At 40.7% G+C, this 17,730-nt stretch overlaps 1 protein-coding gene across 1 annotated transcript; it reads right to left on the bottom strand.

The window, feature by feature from the left end:
- Nucleotides 1-1,598: 1,598 nt before the first annotated feature.
- LOC134101258 (uncharacterized) lies at nucleotides 1,599-15,090 on the bottom strand. The gene is made up of 17 exons (XM_062554855.1): nucleotides 14,952-15,090; nucleotides 14,227-14,490; nucleotides 14,063-14,096; nucleotides 12,725-12,923; nucleotides 11,650-11,772; nucleotides 10,953-11,072; nucleotides 10,426-10,597; nucleotides 10,181-10,281; nucleotides 9,716-9,974; nucleotides 8,707-8,748; nucleotides 8,328-8,393; nucleotides 7,940-7,979; nucleotides 7,473-7,677; nucleotides 3,249-3,398; nucleotides 2,942-3,113; nucleotides 2,476-2,576; nucleotides 1,599-2,195 (listed from the first exon to the last, which is right to left on the bottom strand). The coding sequence occupies exons 1-17, from the start codon at nucleotides 14,974-14,976 to the stop codon at nucleotides 2,040-2,042; spliced, it is 2,229 nt and encodes a 742-aa protein (XP_062410839.1). The 5' UTR covers nucleotides 14,977-15,090; the 3' UTR covers nucleotides 1,599-2,039.
- Nucleotides 15,091-17,730: the final 2,640 nt, after the last annotated feature.

Below are 17,730 nucleotides of genomic sequence, written 5' to 3'. Positions count from 1 at the left end.
CTTACCTGTGGTCTTTTCATAGTGCTTATACTTTCTGATTCAAGTGGTATAAATTAAGCATTGAGGTGTTTGGGTATGTGGCACATGTATCGGTCTATTAGATCATGTGGGACATTTTGAAGGCGTTGTTTTGAAATTGCAAACACGTTACTTTATGTCAGATTTTTTGTGTCTTATACTGTATACAGAGAACCATGTTCAGTGCATTTTTGCCCGTTGCTTGAACACATTTTGCAAAACTTCGCTCACTGTGCCAAAAATCTACACACAAGTACAACATGACACAACTCTGGGAAATATACCATTCACATCACCATTTACAATGGCCTTTGTAGCTGGCTGATTGGTGTTCAGTTTTGCAAGTAAGTGCCTTCAAGTGTGTATTTGAGTGGTTGCAATTACCGATGTGTTTTGTATTTTGGATACATGTGTTTTCGGATTGGCACCCTGAGTTTTATTTATAAACAAAGTGTCTTACTGTGTGAACCAATCACAAACTTTGTAGACAAAACATCATTCATGGAGTCTCTTAGCTAGAGCTCCCACCCTTAGGTGTGTAATCATCTTCCTCTGAGCTGGTAAAGTATGTTTCATATGATAGACTAAGTATTTCTTAACCTGTTTTCCGTAACTTTCATATTATTCATTTAGATGCTTGCTTCTTGTAATGTATTAAATTCTTAACTTGTACCTGACAAATACATTGTTATGCTAATCCGCATAGCCTTTCTTGTACTTAGAGACCAGAGTGGTAGTGATAGGTAACGGTGTTTGGCACGGCGAAAGGCTGGGACTTAGCTTTGCCGCCGTAGAAGTTAAGTCAGCTGAAGTAGTAAGCTGCAGAAGAACTGGCTATTGCACCGGAGTTAGCGATGAGCAGTTCCCCAGTGGGTGGTCCGTGCGAGACGGCCTCACCTTAGTTCAGCCTGAGCCCTCTTGCATAAGGTTTTGGTAGACCAGGCGTATCACACATTGGGTTTCAGAGTATTGCAGCTCAAAGCGGCCCGAGTCAGCACTGCGTTTTAAATGGGAAAATTACCAGAAATCTTAATCACTTTTAAACATGAAGCTAGCAGGCGAGAAGCTAATGGTCTAATCCGAGTCAATGATCTATGCTAGGCTGAAGCTAAAAGTTGTATCGCCAGACTCACAGAATGGCTGGATGAACGGGAACAAGGTAAATATCGATTGTTTTGCTCGAGGGGAGGTGGAAAATGAGCGTATTTCCAAAAATGGCAGAATATCCCTTTAAGATTCACTTTTAACTGGCCCATTAATTAACTGGTTCTGGTTATTTGGCAGCGCCTTTGTCCAAAGCGACATACAAATAAAAACAATACAATAATTATTTGTCATTTAATAACATAATATGATCATATAATGACAATAACCATGACATGGTAATGCTACTGTACATAAAAGAGAATAGCAAAAACAAATAACAATGTCAATTCAATCAATGGCCTAATGGGGAAAAAAACTATCCTATATTATACAAACCAAAACCCACAAGAAGCGCTTCAAGGGATATTCCGCCATTTTTGGAAATGATCTCATTTTCCACCTTCCCTCAATCAAAACAATTGATATTTACCCATTTACCCATTCATCCAGCCATTCTGTGAGTCTGGCGATACAACTTTTAGCTTCAGCCTAGCATAGATCATTGAATCGGATTAGACCATTAGCATCTCGCCTGCTAGCATCAAGATTAATAGTGACAAAGAGTTCCGGTCATTTTCTCATTTAAAACGTGTCTCTTCTCAAGTTAGAAAGTGCAATATGACCAACTGAAAATGAAACCTGGCGTTTTTCTAGGCTGATTTGACATGGAAAAACATTCTCATCTGGCGTAATAATCAAGGGAAGTTGCAAACGTACAATGAGCTTATTTCCAAAAATGGCGGAATATCCCTTTAATAGACTAAGTGCATGTTGAACACGTATGCCTTCAGACCCCTCTTGAAAGACCAACCAACATAGAACCACTAATAAAAATAGTCTTGAATTAGCTGGTCGACGCAACATACGTTCATCATCTAGAACAAACGTTCATTTGAGAAATGAACGATCTGTCTCAGAGCAGTTAAGATGAGGCAGTCTATCTCCTGGACCAAGTCCTGTTCCTGGTGGTAGTTTTTCACTGGGAAGATGCAGTTCATGGGAACACCAAGTCGGTTACTGCACTCCTCCATCTAAACACATAAACGCACATAAACACACACGCATAAACGTGTGCGCGCGCGCACACACACACACACACACACACAGGTGTAAGGTGAGTCTGTTACTCTGTTGACAGATACAGTATTGAAACACAATCTCAGTGTTTATCTAAAGCTAAATAATATTTACTTAAAAATACTATAAACAGTAGACCATATGAAGTGGCTTTTATGGCAGAATTTTCAGAAAGTGTGGCAAAAAATATTTGAGACCTTCTTGCATACAATATAAGCCCACAAACATACATACATTGTGTTTGATCCTCTTACTGAAGTAGATTTTCCTAAGATCTTCATTCACCACCGGGCAGGCTTTATCCACCATTGTCATGACAATGGCTTGTGGAATATCTGCAGTGTAATTCAAAAGAGTTTCAGGGAGTATAACATTGCTGTTTTAACAGTCTTCACCACTATATACAATTAATCAATATTATAACTAATTTAAGCTATCGCTCATTAACATCACTCATCACTTTGTAGAAACTTGCTTTCATTTTCACATTGCTTTATCAGCAATTAAAAAGGGATTATATGAAAGTTTCAGTTCTTGAAATAAATTACAGGCAAACTGTTCATGAAACATATTTTTTATAATGCACCTGTATGCGTGTGTGTGTGTGTGTGTGTGTGTGTGTCTGTGTGTGTGTGTGTGTGTTCAAGTCAAGCTTTGTACAGGCCTACTGTACTCCCTACTTTACTTCAATAGTTCTTACCCATCTCACTGGCAGCCTCTCTGATAGCTCGCATCTTGTTGATGACCTCATCATCCATGATGGAGATCTTGTCCAATGGAATCACGCTTACCAAACAATGCACCCGGTCATTCAGAGAAGGGCTGGCGACATAGTCAGCATCTCCCACAGACAGTGGAGAAACTGGATTGAACTAGAGAGAAAGGTGAAAGTGACATATTGACCCCCTTCAGATATAAACAAACTGGGTGAGCTTGTCTGAGCTGCTCTTGAGACAACAGAGGGTAAGTTCATACTCTTTCAGACTGACGTGTGAAACATACTGTACCTTGTAGTCATTCTTAACATGGCCTTTTAATGCATTGATGATGTCATTGGGGTGTGCTCCAATAGAATTCCCTTTCTCAAGACCCATCATGTCATTCACAACAAAGGGCAGCAATCCAGAATCCTTATTTCTAAATTCATATGTTTTGTACTAAAAGGGAGCAAAACAAAAAATATGATCAATTATGTCATGAGTAGAATCAATAAGAAAGAATCTGAGCCAGGAGCAAAATTTGAGAAATCTATCCAAAAATCCAAACATTATTAATTATTATTATTAATATATATTTAGAAAAAGTTCTGCCTTCAATTCATGAACATAATAGCCCCTTTATTATCGCAAACAAGGTAAAATAAAGCAAAACGCACATGGCTTAGAACATAAACCACTCGTAGTAGAACAAAGATATAAATATGTTTTGCTGAAACATTTCATGAGCCTAGGAGCCATCACCTAGCAACGGGGACGCTGGCTGCTCTAGCCGCTCCGGTTGACTTGTTTTTCTTCGGTTTTTATATTTACTATTTTATTCGCCATTATTTTTCCATTTATTTTGTTTATTTGTTTAGTTTAGCTGTTCAGTTATATATGGCCTTTGTATTTCAATCGTTTATTTTGCGTTTTCCATACTTTTGGAATGCTTCTGCATCTTGGGATGTGGCGTCTGTGCTCTGCCTCTGCGCTTGACCTGCGCTCAGTGCGCTGTGTGGATCAGCTGTTCTGCCGTAGGCACTGTGACTGTTTGAGACCAAGGAGACTAGCCTACTCTGGTGTTGCTGGACTGGGGCCGTGGGGCTCCTCTTATGCTGCTGGGTGGTCTGTTTTCGAGACAGCGGACTCGGTGGCTGTTTCGGTCGGTTGACTGTCAGCTCAGCTGGGACATCGGCTGGTCTGGCGCAGGAGAGGGACGCGGTTTTCGGGCGAGCACCGGGGGATCCTGTGTCCCAGTGTCCCTTCCCTCTGGTGCAGCGCATCGGCGCATCTTCCTGGTACCTGTCAGCGGCGATGGTCGGATGGTCACGATTTGCCAGCAGGCTGTATCGGCTGGGCCTGCAGGCCATCTCATCTGCTGAGGATCTGCCAGCGATTGAGGGCTAGGCGGTAGCCTAGCTACGTCTTCATTGCTCTGGGACTTCTCAGCCATCTGACTCGAGTGCAGTTGATTGGACTAGGTTGACATGGACTTTTCTGTTTTTTGTTTGTTTTATTATTTATTTGACATTTGTTTATTTGTTTGTCTGTCTTGTATGTCTTGGTGTCACGGGTACGCTGGCGATTACGCCACTCCGTCCGGCATTGTGTCTTGTTATTTTGTGAATTTGTTTGTTGTGTTGTCATGGGTACGCTGGCGACTACGCCACTCCGTTTCGGCACTGTCTCTGTGTTCTGTGAAGCGCTTTGGGTTGCACTCAGTGCACGTTAAATGCGCTATAAAAATAAAAGTACCTTACCTTACCTATTTGTTTTTACATTTGGGAATCAATGAGGAATTGATAAGAACTGGAATAATTCTAATTCGAACGATACACCCCGTCCCTATGATTTATCGTAAAACATGCTACCATCCATGGCTGACAAACAGTATACGCTCAGTACGCAAGGAACTTAGAGCTGCTGAAAGGAAATGGCGTAAATCTGGAGATAGAAATGATCTTAGTAAATACCAGTCTATGCTATCATCTTTTTCATCCACTGTCACACTTGCAAAAAGAACATATTATCAGAGTAAGATTGAGAACGCCACTGACAGCAGAAAACTTTTTGCTACGTTCAAGTCTCTTCTCAATCCTCCACCACCGCCATCAGCTACTTCACTGTCAGCAGATGACTTTGCAACATTTTTCACTGAGAAAGTTGCTAAGATAAGTGCTCAGTTTGATGACCCTATAAGAAGGACTCTGCCTGGTGTTAGCATGATGCCATCATTGGACTTTTTCTCTCCTCTTGATGAGGAAGCGGTCTCTCAACTGCTTCAGCGAAGCCGTCCAACAACATGCCCTTTGGATCCTGTCCCGTCTACGCTCCTGCAGTCTATAGCACCCGCTATTATACCGGCAGTCACACATGTATTTAATACTTCACTCAGTTCTGGAATAGTTCCTTCTTCTTTTAAACAGGCAAGAATTACGCCTTTGCTGAAGAAAAGTACACTTAATTCAACTGATGTGAAGAACTACAGACCTGTCTCCCTTCTTCCTTTCTTGTCAAAGGTTTTGGAGAAAGTGGTCTTCAAGCAAATGTGTGACTTCCTCTATCAGAATAACCTACTAGACCCTATGCAGTCTGGTTTCAAGAGTGGTCATTCTACTGAAACTGCTCTTCTATCTGTGACTGAAGCATTGAGAGTAGCTAAGTCCTCTGCTCAGTCATCAGTGTTAATTCTGTTAGATTTATCTGCAGCCTTTGATACGGTTAACCATGACATTCTCCTTTCTACACTATATGAACTGGGAATTTCTGGGAAAGCTCTTGACTGGTTCAAGTCTTACCTTAAAGGGCGTTCTTTTAGCGTGTCTTGGCAGGGACAGATATCAAAGTCTCATGACCTCACTACAGGAGTCCCCCAAGGATCAGTATTAGGGCCCCTCCTTTTCTCTATTTACACCACTTCTTTAGGTGGGATTATTCGCTCTCATGGATTTGAATATCATTGCTATGCGGACGACACTCAACTTTTCCTATCCTTCCCACCTGAGGACTCTAGTGTTTCCCATCGAATCTCTGCATGCCTGAAGGACATTTCAATCTGGATGAAGGATCAGCACCTTCAGCTTAATCTTTCCAAAACTGAGCTCTTGGTGTTTCCAGCAAAAACAGCTATTCCCCAACAGATCAATATCCAGCTTGATTCATCCTCACTGACTCCAACCGGATCGGCACGTAACTTGGGTGTCATAATTGATGACCAACTTACTTTCTCTGAGCATGTTGCCTCAATTGCAAAGTCATGTCGGTATACCCTGTACAACATTAGGAAGATCAGACCTTATCTGACACAAGATTCCACTCAGCTTCTTGTACAGGCAATGGTTATCTCCAAGCTGGACTACTGTAATTCTCTGTTAGCTGGCCTACCTGCTTGTGTATTAAGACCACTACAGTTGATTCAGAATGCTGCAGCACGACTGGTCTTCAATCAGCCAAAGAGGACACATGTAACCCCTCTCCTAGTTACTCTCCACTGGCTCCCTATAGTAGCCAGAATTAAATTTAAATCCCTCACTCTGGCCTATAGGACACTGACTGGATCTGCTCCCAGCTATTTCAGTTCTTTAATCACGATGTACATTCCCAACCGCCCATTGCGATCTTCTGAGGAGCGTCTGTTATGTCGACCAACCATACATGCTAGGTCAAATTGTAGATCCTATTCTTCAGTGGTTCCGTGTTGGTGGAATGAGTTGCCCAGTGCTCTCCGTTCCAGCAACAGCTTTGGATCTTTTAAGAGGGGTCTTAAGGCATATTTATTTAATATGCACTTAGTCCTTTGAGTTTGTGATGTGTTATGGTTTGTATAATAGTATTGTTTTGTTATAATTTGTCTATTGATAGAATTTGAAATTTATTTTGCTATTGTCCTTAAATTTAGCAATACCATGCTTTAGTTATTATTATTATATATAATTAACTGAGTGACTTATTTGATTGCTATTCTCATTTCACTGTTTTATTTCTCATTAGGTTAGTGCTTAAAATTATTGTTTTACTGATAATATTACTATTCTCCCTAGTTTGTAATTGTTCACTGTTAATTTAATTTGTATTGTTATTTATTTGTATGTCGCTTTGGACAAAGGCGTCTGCTAAATAACCATAGCCATAGCCATAGCCATAGCCATAGCCATAGCCATAGCCATACCACTGTATTGTGATATTTTCACTTACATGCCATGCAGTATATTAATCAGGCTAATAATGTGAGAGAAATTTGGTCCCCTTGTTGATTCGATTTGAAAAAGAACACACCACATGTAGCAATTAGTTAAGCCCAATTCACACCAAAGATTCCCGACGCGACGAGACTGAGTTGCAGTGGTGTGAATTAGAAGTTGCACGTAGTTGCAAGCAGTCGCAAGCCGTCGCAGAGCATTAAACATGTTGAGTCGCAGTCGCAAGGTTTTAGAATGTCGCGGCTCGTCGGGAATCTTTGGTCTGAACCCTACTTTAGAAGTGAGTTGAAAAGAATAATGAAGTTTTGTGATGCCACTTCTGACTTACTCTCACCTTTTTGGTGAAACTGCTGCCAGATGGTGTAGCGACCAGAGCCCCTGCACAGATTTTGCCCTGAAAGACACTGTTGATGGAGTTGATGAAGCTGGATTTCCCAGCGCCCACCGGCCCATGCAGCAGGATACGCACATGTTTCAGTTCAGGTATCGGCAGACGTAGGTCTCTCAGTTCACTTTCCATCTTGTTTCTACCGACGGTACTAAAGGTGGACAATATTAGAGGCAGAGTTCAAGAGCCTTTGATATGTCTGACTTTTTTCAATTGGGACTACATCCATTCATCATTGACCTGAAATGATCATCTTGATACATTGTCCTTATCCTGATTATCACAATTATCATATAAATATAAGTTCATTTAGACTATACTCAACCCTTTTTGCTGGGGCACCTACCCCAGTATTTGCCAGCAAAATGTATTCATCATCATTATCATTCTCATCAAAAACAAAACCAACTTACTCCCAGCTCACTTTCCTCCATTCAAGGTCGAATTCTTTATCTGCTGAGTATCACAAACAGAGCATATTCAAATGCAAACATACTGTAGGCACACACACAAACTGTCAACTTTTTAGGGCAGGGCAGAGGAGCAGTGAGTAAAACAGCAGATATACACACACACACACACACACACTGGAGCGCTACACACATAACACATGATGCTGCCTGTTTCAGTGTGTGTGTGTGTGTGTGTGTGTGTGTGAGTGTGTGTTTGTGTGTGTGTGTGTGTGTGTGTGTGTGTGTGTGCAAGAGAAACAGAGAAACAGAGAGACAAATGAATAAAGAGAGAGAAAACACAAGAGAACACAAAGAGAAATATACGTAGTGTATTTCTGTGTAGACTCACCAGCAGGTGTGAAAACAGGGTTCAAGCCCTCCGTTACTGCTGCTGATAGGCCACAACGATTCACCACTATGAGCACACAACAGTAGATCACACAATCACACACATGAACTCATATTGGACAAACAACCAGACCAAAAGACAACTCCTGAGACAAAAAAAAACTATCATCATTGAGAGCACACATATACTGTAGCAGTGTGTATGTGTGTGTGTGTGTGTGTGTGTGTGTGTGTGTGTGTGTGTCTGTGTGTGTGTGTGTGTGTGTGTGTTTGTGTGTGTGTGTGTGTGTGTGTGTGTGTGTGTGTATGTGTCTGTGTGAAAGAGAGATAGAGAGAGAGTGAGAGAGAGAGAGAAAGACGGGAAGTTAAAGATTACTCACTTTCATGTGGTTTCGAAAAATCCAACTCATCCGGCAAGGACTCTATGAAAAAAATATATATATATATTTGCAGTGTTAAAATAAACACAATCAAAGATCACACACACACAATCAAAGCACACTCTAAAGATGACAACCAGTCCAAATTAAGCCTTAACCAAGTCACCCAGCCAGCTGTCACCCAGCCACTTGTACCGATGATCCAGACTGCAGCGGAACATATGGTCTTCCAAGAGTTCCTCCTCTCCTAACACTATACACAACTTCCACTTACCAAGACCAGGGCTTAATTTGAGCCGGAACACGCCGGAACATGTTCCGGCACCTCCGACGTTGCATAGCCTACATAACTTTTTGTGGATCTGGCACCTCCTGTGTCCCTCTCCATACGTCATTGATTGCAAAAGGACATAGGACTGCACTGGACACGAGGTGTAGGCCTATAGCAGTGGTCGGCAAGAAGCCTAGGCTGAATTTGGCCGCAGGCCAGTCGCCGGAACATGTTCCGGCACCTCCGACGTTACATAGCCTACATAACTTTTTGTGGATCTGGCACCTCCTGTGTCCCTCTCCATACGTCATTGATGGCAAAAGGACATAGGACTGCACTGTACACGAGGTGTAGGCCTATAGCAGTGGTCGGCAAGAAGCCTAGGCTGAATTTGGCCGCAGGCCAGTCGCCGGAACATGTTCCGGCACCTCCGACGTTACATAGCCTACATAACTTTTTGTGGATCTGGCACCTCCTGTGTCCCTCTCCATACGTCATTGATGGCAAAAGGACATAGGACTGCACTGTACACGAGGTGTAGGCCTATAGCAGTGGTCGGCAAGAAGCCTAGGCTGACTTTGGCCGCAGGCCAGTCGCCTATTTTCAAGCCCTACAGACGGCGGGCCGCAGGCCAGTAACCTAATATTTAAATGCAGCACCAGTTTATCACAGTCTATCACGCATCTACACGGAGAATAACTTGGGGGTTGAGTACTTGACAGGCGCTGACAGACTTACCAGGATACGAGTCCTCTGACTGCTCATCATCTGATAGCTCTGATGACTCTACTGACTCTGACTGCTGTGTGTGTGTCCGTAGAGGCTGTGTGTGTGTCTCCAGGCCATCCACATAGTCATTAGCGAAGTTCACAGCATTCTTCAGAGCATCCAGTATCAGACTGTCCATGTTACTGTCCAGGTTGTTCTCCTCGTGGTAGTTTTTCACCGGGAAGATGCAGTTCATGGGGACTCCAAGCTTGTTACTGCACTCTTGCATCTTACACACACACACACACACACACAGAGTATTTGTTAGTTCAATTGAGAAAAAAGCACATAATGCACATGAGAGCATGATGGTTAAACATTACCTGAACACACACAAACATACACACACACACACACACACACACACACACACACACACACATATACAGTATGTACACACACGCACACACACACAAACTCAACTCCAAAACATACGTTCTGCTTTATACGTTTGCTTGAGTAGACACGTGGCAGGTCATTCTTAATGACAGGACAGGCCAAGTCCACACGGGTCATAAAAACCACCTGAGGAATCCCTGTAGATGCAACATACCCACACAGATACACATGACCAGACATAACTGTATTTCTCAAATTAATATACTATTCATTTTAATTTCAGGCATTTCAAAAACTGAACATTGAACATGATACAGAGGTATATTAACAGTGAATCGTACCCTTTTTACTTGCATAGTTTCTGATATCCTGCATCTTCTTAATAACATCACCATCCATAATGGCGATTCTATCAGCTGGGAGCACACTGACCAAGCAATGAACCATATCATCCAGAGTTGGGCTGTGATTGTAGCTTGGGTCTCTTTCAGACAGTGGGCAACTAGGCTTAAACTGAGCAAATCACAGCAAGCAACATTGTTACACAGTTACTGCTTTTTTGGTGTGTGTGTGTGTGTGTGTGTGTGTGTGTGTGTGTGTGTGTGTGTGTGTGTGTGTGTGTGTGTGTGTGTGTGTGTGTGTGTGTGTGTGTGTGTGTGTGTGTGTGTGTGTGTGTGTGTGTGTGTGTGTGTGTGTATGTGCACATGCTGGCTTGCAGGGCTGCAGGACAGCATGCGTGCATGTGTGTACGTGTAAGTGGAAAGCTGTGTTGATCATTCATAGCACTTACATATAGAACTAGTCAAAAGATGGGCATCAATATACTGTAATTTCTTTAATGTGTGTGTGTGTGTGTGTGTGTGCATACCACGTAGTTATCTCTGACATGTCCTTCTAAGGCACTGATGATGTCGTCAGGATGAACACCTTTATCATTCTTCTTCACAGTTGGAAAAGTTGACTCCCTATGCAATGCAACTGAATGCAACTGAAGTTCAGGTAATACAACAAAAACAGCAAAAAATATATATAAATAAAATAAATGTATCTCTGCCCTGCGAGCACCCAAGCGCTTTACATTACCATGCCTCACATTCACCTATTTACACACCAATGGCGGAGGCTGCCATGCAAGGCACCAACCTGCTCATCGGGAGTACTGGGGTTAGGTGTCTTGCTCAAGAACACTTTGATAGAGTCAGGAGGAGTTGGGCTCGAACCAGCAACCTTTGAGTTACTGGATGACTCCTCTACCTCCTGAGCCACTGACACACCTCTAGAGTAATGCATTTAGTTACAGTTTGTTTGGTGTGTGTGTGTGTGTGTGTGTGTGTGTGTGTGTGTGTGTGTGTGTGTGTGTGTGTGTGTGTGTGTGTGTGTGTGTGTGTGTGTGTGTGTGTGTGTGTGTGTTCACACATGCTGACTTGCAGGCCTGCAGGACAGCATGCGTGCATGTGTCTACATGTATGTGGACAGCTGTGTTGATCATTCAAAGCACTTGCATACATACAGAACTAGTCAAAGGATAGGCATCATTATAATTGCTTTAATGTGTGTGTGCATACCCTTCCATGTGGAAAGAACTCATCCAAATTCTCATCTTCAGAACTTTTTTCCAGACCCATGATGTCACTGAAGACAAATGGCAAAGCTTTGTCTTGCCCGTCTCTAATTTCATAGGTTTGATACTACAAGGTACAAAAACAGCAAAAAAATCAAATAAATATATCTCTTCTAGAGCTACACAATATTAATAGAGTACCGAAGCCATGACACAGCAATTTCACTGAATCTAAACAAATCAATCTAACCATAGTCACCATAGCAGTGTCTTTCTTAATCATGTTATGTGGCTGCTTCTTAGCAGTTAAAACATGTTTAAATGGCTATAACCTACATTGAAAACAATTTGTTTGCTAGAAATGATGCCGAAATTACTCTATCTATTCATTTAAAGGTTTAGTCTTTGACCCTGGAGACAGATTTGAGCTCAACATACAAATAAATACACCTTTCCCTCTGGTCTAAGCCTCCCAATAGTAATAGATTGCATGTTCTCTAATCTTGATCTCCTTCTACCTCAGATTAGACCTACATGTTAATTCACTTAAAAAAAAAAAAAAACCATAAACAAATACATAAATAAATAACAATATGAATAATATATAAAATATAATATATATAATATAAAATAATAATGATGATTCATAAGAGGGACTTATGAACTACTCCTGCTTGCAATGCTTTCAGGAAACTGGAGCCCTGAGCTCCATGAAGCAACATTGTTGATTGGCTGGAACAGCGCATACAGTAGATTGTTTGGAACCACCCGTCTCTACCAGCATTTTTACTGAGAGCACACACTGAACAGCCAGCTAACTGAAATGTGAGGATAATCTCACTGAATTACACCAAAAGAGTGCTGAATTTAATGTTTAAAAGTGGTTGGGAATTAGAAGGCGTTTTAACACAAAATGACAAAGGCTTGTAACCGTTTTCTCACCACCCCAACTACTCCCCACTGTGTAAAAATGCATTTTTCAAAACATCATTCATAATGTGCTCTACAGTATGTCCATAATGTACCATATACAGTAACCCCGCAGTAAAAAAGCACACTCCTCATTGCCATTTACTCACAGTTTCTGTGAAACTCTTGCCACTTATAGCAGCTGCCAGCGCCCCCACTTTGACTTTGTCCTGGAAGATGCTGTTGATGGAGTTAATGATGCTGGACTTCCCAGACCCCACAGGCCCATGCAGCAGGAAACGCAGATGTTTGACCTGTGGGTTTTTGAGTGTCAGGTCTTGTAAGCTGTGCCTGATTTTCACGTTTCTCCTGTAAATAAATGAGTAAAAATAGCTCTTAAGGCAGTGTTTTAGCACTTATGCATCATTATAGTGTAGGATCATTTAGGATTTGCACATTCTGTACATTCATTAAGATTGTGCAAGTGGTATTTCTAACTCCAAAACCTATGCCTAGTGAGTTGCTTTCATATGAAAAGAGCAATGCATCTTGATGCAGCTCCTCCTTGAAGTTGCTCCTTAATGCTATACTATAGTATTATTCTATATTATACAACAATTGCCATATTCTGGCCTTACTTAAAACTACACTGATTGATGTTGTTTTGGTCTCAATTGAAAATGTGCACTTATCATTTTCCAAAAATAGACCCTAGGTTGTTGTTAGATTGAAGAAACCCTATGTATCTTCATGTTCTTGAAAAGACAGAGCTAAAAAATTGGCACAATATTTGCAGACAAAATATTTATAGATACTATGTGGGTTCAAACTACTTTAAAATACCCCCAAATCTTTTTGCATGTTGTTTTGGATATAAAGTTGTACTGTATAAATTCAAGGGGCAGATAGTACAGTATAAAGTACATGCTTGTCTTCCATCCTACAAAGTCATAGGAATGCGCTTTTTAAAAAAAAAAAATATGAATGCCCCAACATGGCTTCCAGGATACCGCATTTTGGAGAGTAGCTAAAAAGCTGAGTGTGAGAAAATGTTTAGAAAAAAAAAAAACATAGGAATTCAACAAAAATGTGACGATTCTTTGTTCTGGGACCTTAACATTATGCAGACAAACTCTGAGCAAAATCTGAGACAGTGAGGCAAGCATTTTCCTGGATTATGCCTGATTGAACACTGAATGACTTGCCAGCCATAATAATAATAATTATTATAATTATAATAATAATAATAATAATAACAATCTTTATTAATAAAGCGCTTTTCTAAACATAGTTACAAAGTGCTTTACATATATACCGTATACAACACAATCAGTATTCTCAAATCTGCACTGATGAACTCATGCCATCTGGTGTGCTGATGAATATTCCTGAAGACAAAGCACTCAGTGCCAATGCTCAGTACCAGTACCATTGTAATGTCAAGTATGAGCAAACTAACAAAGACAAACAACATTAGGAACATGCAGCTGAAAGAAGCTAGCAGTTACCCCCAATCTATGAACCGCCACTTCTGGTCATACTCTGTAAAACATACAAAATGATATCTAGTTGTTACTGTTAATGTTATACTGTAGCCTATCTAAGACCATACACACTAAATAATGTAATATACAAATACTGATAGAAGATGTATTAATTACAAATTGCATACCTAGCACGGTTACTTTGGCGGACTGAAAGAGACTTTTGGATTTCCTGCTGATCGTTACAGTGTACTTGCCCTCATCTTCCTCCTTGGCACCAGTGATTGTCAGTTTTAAATTTGTCCCACTCTGGTTGATACTGATTCTGCCTCCACTATACAACCTTTGTCCATTCTTTGTCCATTTGACTTCAATGTCATCAATGTTGGTCTCACAATGGAACTCAATGAGCTCCCCATTTTTCACTCTCTTGTCGTCTATGGATGTTAACTCTGGGGACAAAAAGTCAGATTCTTAACTAAGAAACTGAAAAAAATCAGTCTTCTGATTGTAATTCTGATGGTGTAAGCAATGGATAAAAGCATCTGCTGAGCACCATAACCATATGTAATTCAATACCCTAAAACTACATGTTGTATACAAAGTAGTATAGCCTTGTAGCTGCAAAGATCATCTCAAAATGTGTTACATTTTCATATAGCTCAGTTATATTAAAGAGAAACTATGCAAGTTTGGCGATTTGTTCTCTGTTTTCTCCTTTTTACACTTGCAGGTGTCTCTGAAGAGCTTCCCCTACAGCTTTAGCATTTATATATTATATTCAATCAGTCAGTCTGCTTTTTCATGAGCATGATCGCGAGGCTGCAAGACTTTCAGTTTATCAGTGCACCGACCCTTTAATTTTTAGGCAAAGTAGCCCAATTAAAGTTTATCAATCTTATTCATATCATACCTGGTTTTGTACTGGATCCTCCCATTACTAATTCTGTGAAGATGAAAGAGTGCCATTGCCTCAGTATGTTTAACAAACTCAACGCACATTGTTCAATGCAACGAGGTTAAGCACCTGATTGTGACCCCAGGGATTCTGACCCAACCTGAGGACCAACGCTGAATTAAAATATGCAAAGTGAAAAAGCCATTTGAACCAACCAATGAGGATGGTTAGCTGTTAGATGTACTATATACATGTTGTACTGTTATGCTGCCTTACTGAATTACACAACCAAGCAATAACAAAACCTTGTAATTTATACCACAACATTGACTTAACTGTCGAGGAGAAAGCAGGCAACTTCAGCGTCGAATTCAAAGTGTTTCTCCTTCATTCACTCTTTCCACCTGGGAAAAGCTACCCCGATGAAGTCAGAACATTGGCAGAGGCAAATTTACACCAATGAAGACACATTTATGAATGAAGAAATTGATTTTAGCTAATAAAATACTTAAAAAACTACACAGTGTCTTTTTAACACAAGGAGAGACTTTGCTTATCATTGGTCAGTGGACGCTTTGTTATTGTTATTTATCAATATAGTTATCGTTCCTGGTGTGAATGGTCCTTTAGTCGGCCCGTTTACACCAAGGATGATAACGATAACGATAACGATAACGATAACTATAACCATAACGATAAAGGCGTCCACACTGGCCAACGATAAGAAAAGTCTCTCCTCATGTTGATGAATGTGATGGCAAGAATATTATGGGTTCTGATTGGCTGTTAGCTTTTTATCGTTCTCAAAATCGCTCTGAAAGTGATCAACAATGATATCGTTCTTCATGTTGCTATCGTTACAGTTTATGTGTGAACGTTGTCATTCATATTAACGAGAGCGAGTTTGTGAGATATTTTACCAAGAGTAATAGGTGTGCAGAGCTGTGTGCAGAATGTGAATATGAACACCCCTGCTAAGGTAGACAAAATCCCAACATATGTTCCTACAGCTCCATGTTCTCACAGTCCTATATGTACTATATTGTGTGGCACAGTAATATCCTCACTCTTGCACTTTCAGTTTCACTTTGGAGTGAGGATATTTTTTAATATATATATTTAAGTGACATCCCGTTCTTAATCCATAGTGTTTAATATGATGTTGGTTCACCCTTTGCAGCTATAACAGTTTCAATTATTCTGGGATCATCCATTGAAGCAGAAATACACCAAATGTTGAAAAAATGTGTGATGGACGTCTTGGGTCTGTCATTCACCTGCTCTGATTCTGAAGGAGAATATCTGCCTTTTGGATATTATGACCGATCGTCCATTGACAGTGATAGTCATGGAATGGAGGTGCGTCTTTGCGTGTATAGGCCTACATCAGTGTCACTAAGCAGTTTGATGTAGACCCTCTGCCCTATATACAGTAGCTGCAGGTGTCAGTGATAATCATGATGATAGTGTCCGCAATTGATACAGACAGCAGGCCTAGTAAAAATAGGGCTCTGGAGAACTACAGTAGGCCTACAAAGTCACCTGCGATAGGAACCGAATTGACCAGACTACTTGTTGTACAGTACAGTAACATAGGGTTTGTGGTTATAGTTTACTATTATTGGTTTACATATGACTGTTTTCCTGTTCGTATGTTATGTGGGTGAAATGTGGGTGACAAACACAAAGTAAAACTGCTCAAATATGTTCAACAACCATGAGTAAATTGACCCCCTTCATAAACGTTTGTTCATACTCAATGATTTTCCCATTTACAGTACTTTATCTCTGACCACTTTCTAGCCATAGCCTTTTCAATTGTTTATGCAAAAATCTCCTATTGTTTTTTGAAACCCTGTTGCCCAAAGGGTTAAAGCATTTGTCAACATTAAAAATGGTATGTAAAATCAGAAGAAGCTTTTTGTTATAGGGACCTAAGTTGTCAAAGTTGGTTTGACACAAATGTGTCCAAAGAAGTCAGTGCTATTTTTTTTTATTTTTTTTTAATGTGTCGAAAAGTTGTGTCCAATATAAAACCAACTTTACCACGCTCGGCTTCTGCCATAGCCTATGTCTCGTCCTGGCTGCCAGAATTGGTCCAAATAGCACAAAAGAATTCGCTAAAATATTAAAATTGTGTTGAAAAACGTTTTTTTTCAACGTTTGTATGGGGAATCTAATCTAACCTTGGCGATGGTTAACAGAACTATTAACGAATAGCCCGAGCTTGTGAATGCAATTGCTACCTTATTAGATGAAAAGTGGCCTAAAGGCTACAATCAAAACCATCAAAATTAAAGGTGATACCAAAACACACCTTAAAATTGGGCAAATTGCATCGCTTACTATTGGATTATTTAGCACAGCTTTATTCTGCGCCAACAAACTCCAGGTGAGAAGATTTATTTAGATTTGCATTAGGCTACCGTATGATAACATAAAACCCAATTTAACTCCCGGTGGATGGCCAGCTATATTGTTAGCCCACCACCAGCTTAGATATCAATTTAAAAATGACCTACTGTATAGGGCAAGCGTATCATGCCTTGCCAACTCTCTCTCGACGACAGCTACCTACCTCCACCTCAGTCTTCCACTGCCAGCGTTTTGCAACAGATGCGTGGCCTGGTCTAATATTTCAATAGTTGGGCAGAGGCAGACGCCCAAAGCCTACTGTCTTTATAAAAACGCGAAACTGAAAGTGAAAGCACTTTCACCACACCGCTTCTGACCCACTGTCGATCTTCTTAATATTTTACACGTTATATTTTACACTTATAGTTTTACACCGATT

This window comes from Sardina pilchardus, chromosome 14 (genome assembly GCF_963854185.1).
Source record: "Sardina pilchardus chromosome 14, fSarPil1.1, whole genome shotgun sequence".
Lineage (NCBI taxonomy): Eukaryota > Metazoa > Chordata > Actinopteri > Clupeiformes > Clupeidae > Sardina > Sardina pilchardus.
Note: the sequence above shows the minus strand (reverse complement) of the source record. Positions and strands in the feature narration are given on the sequence as shown.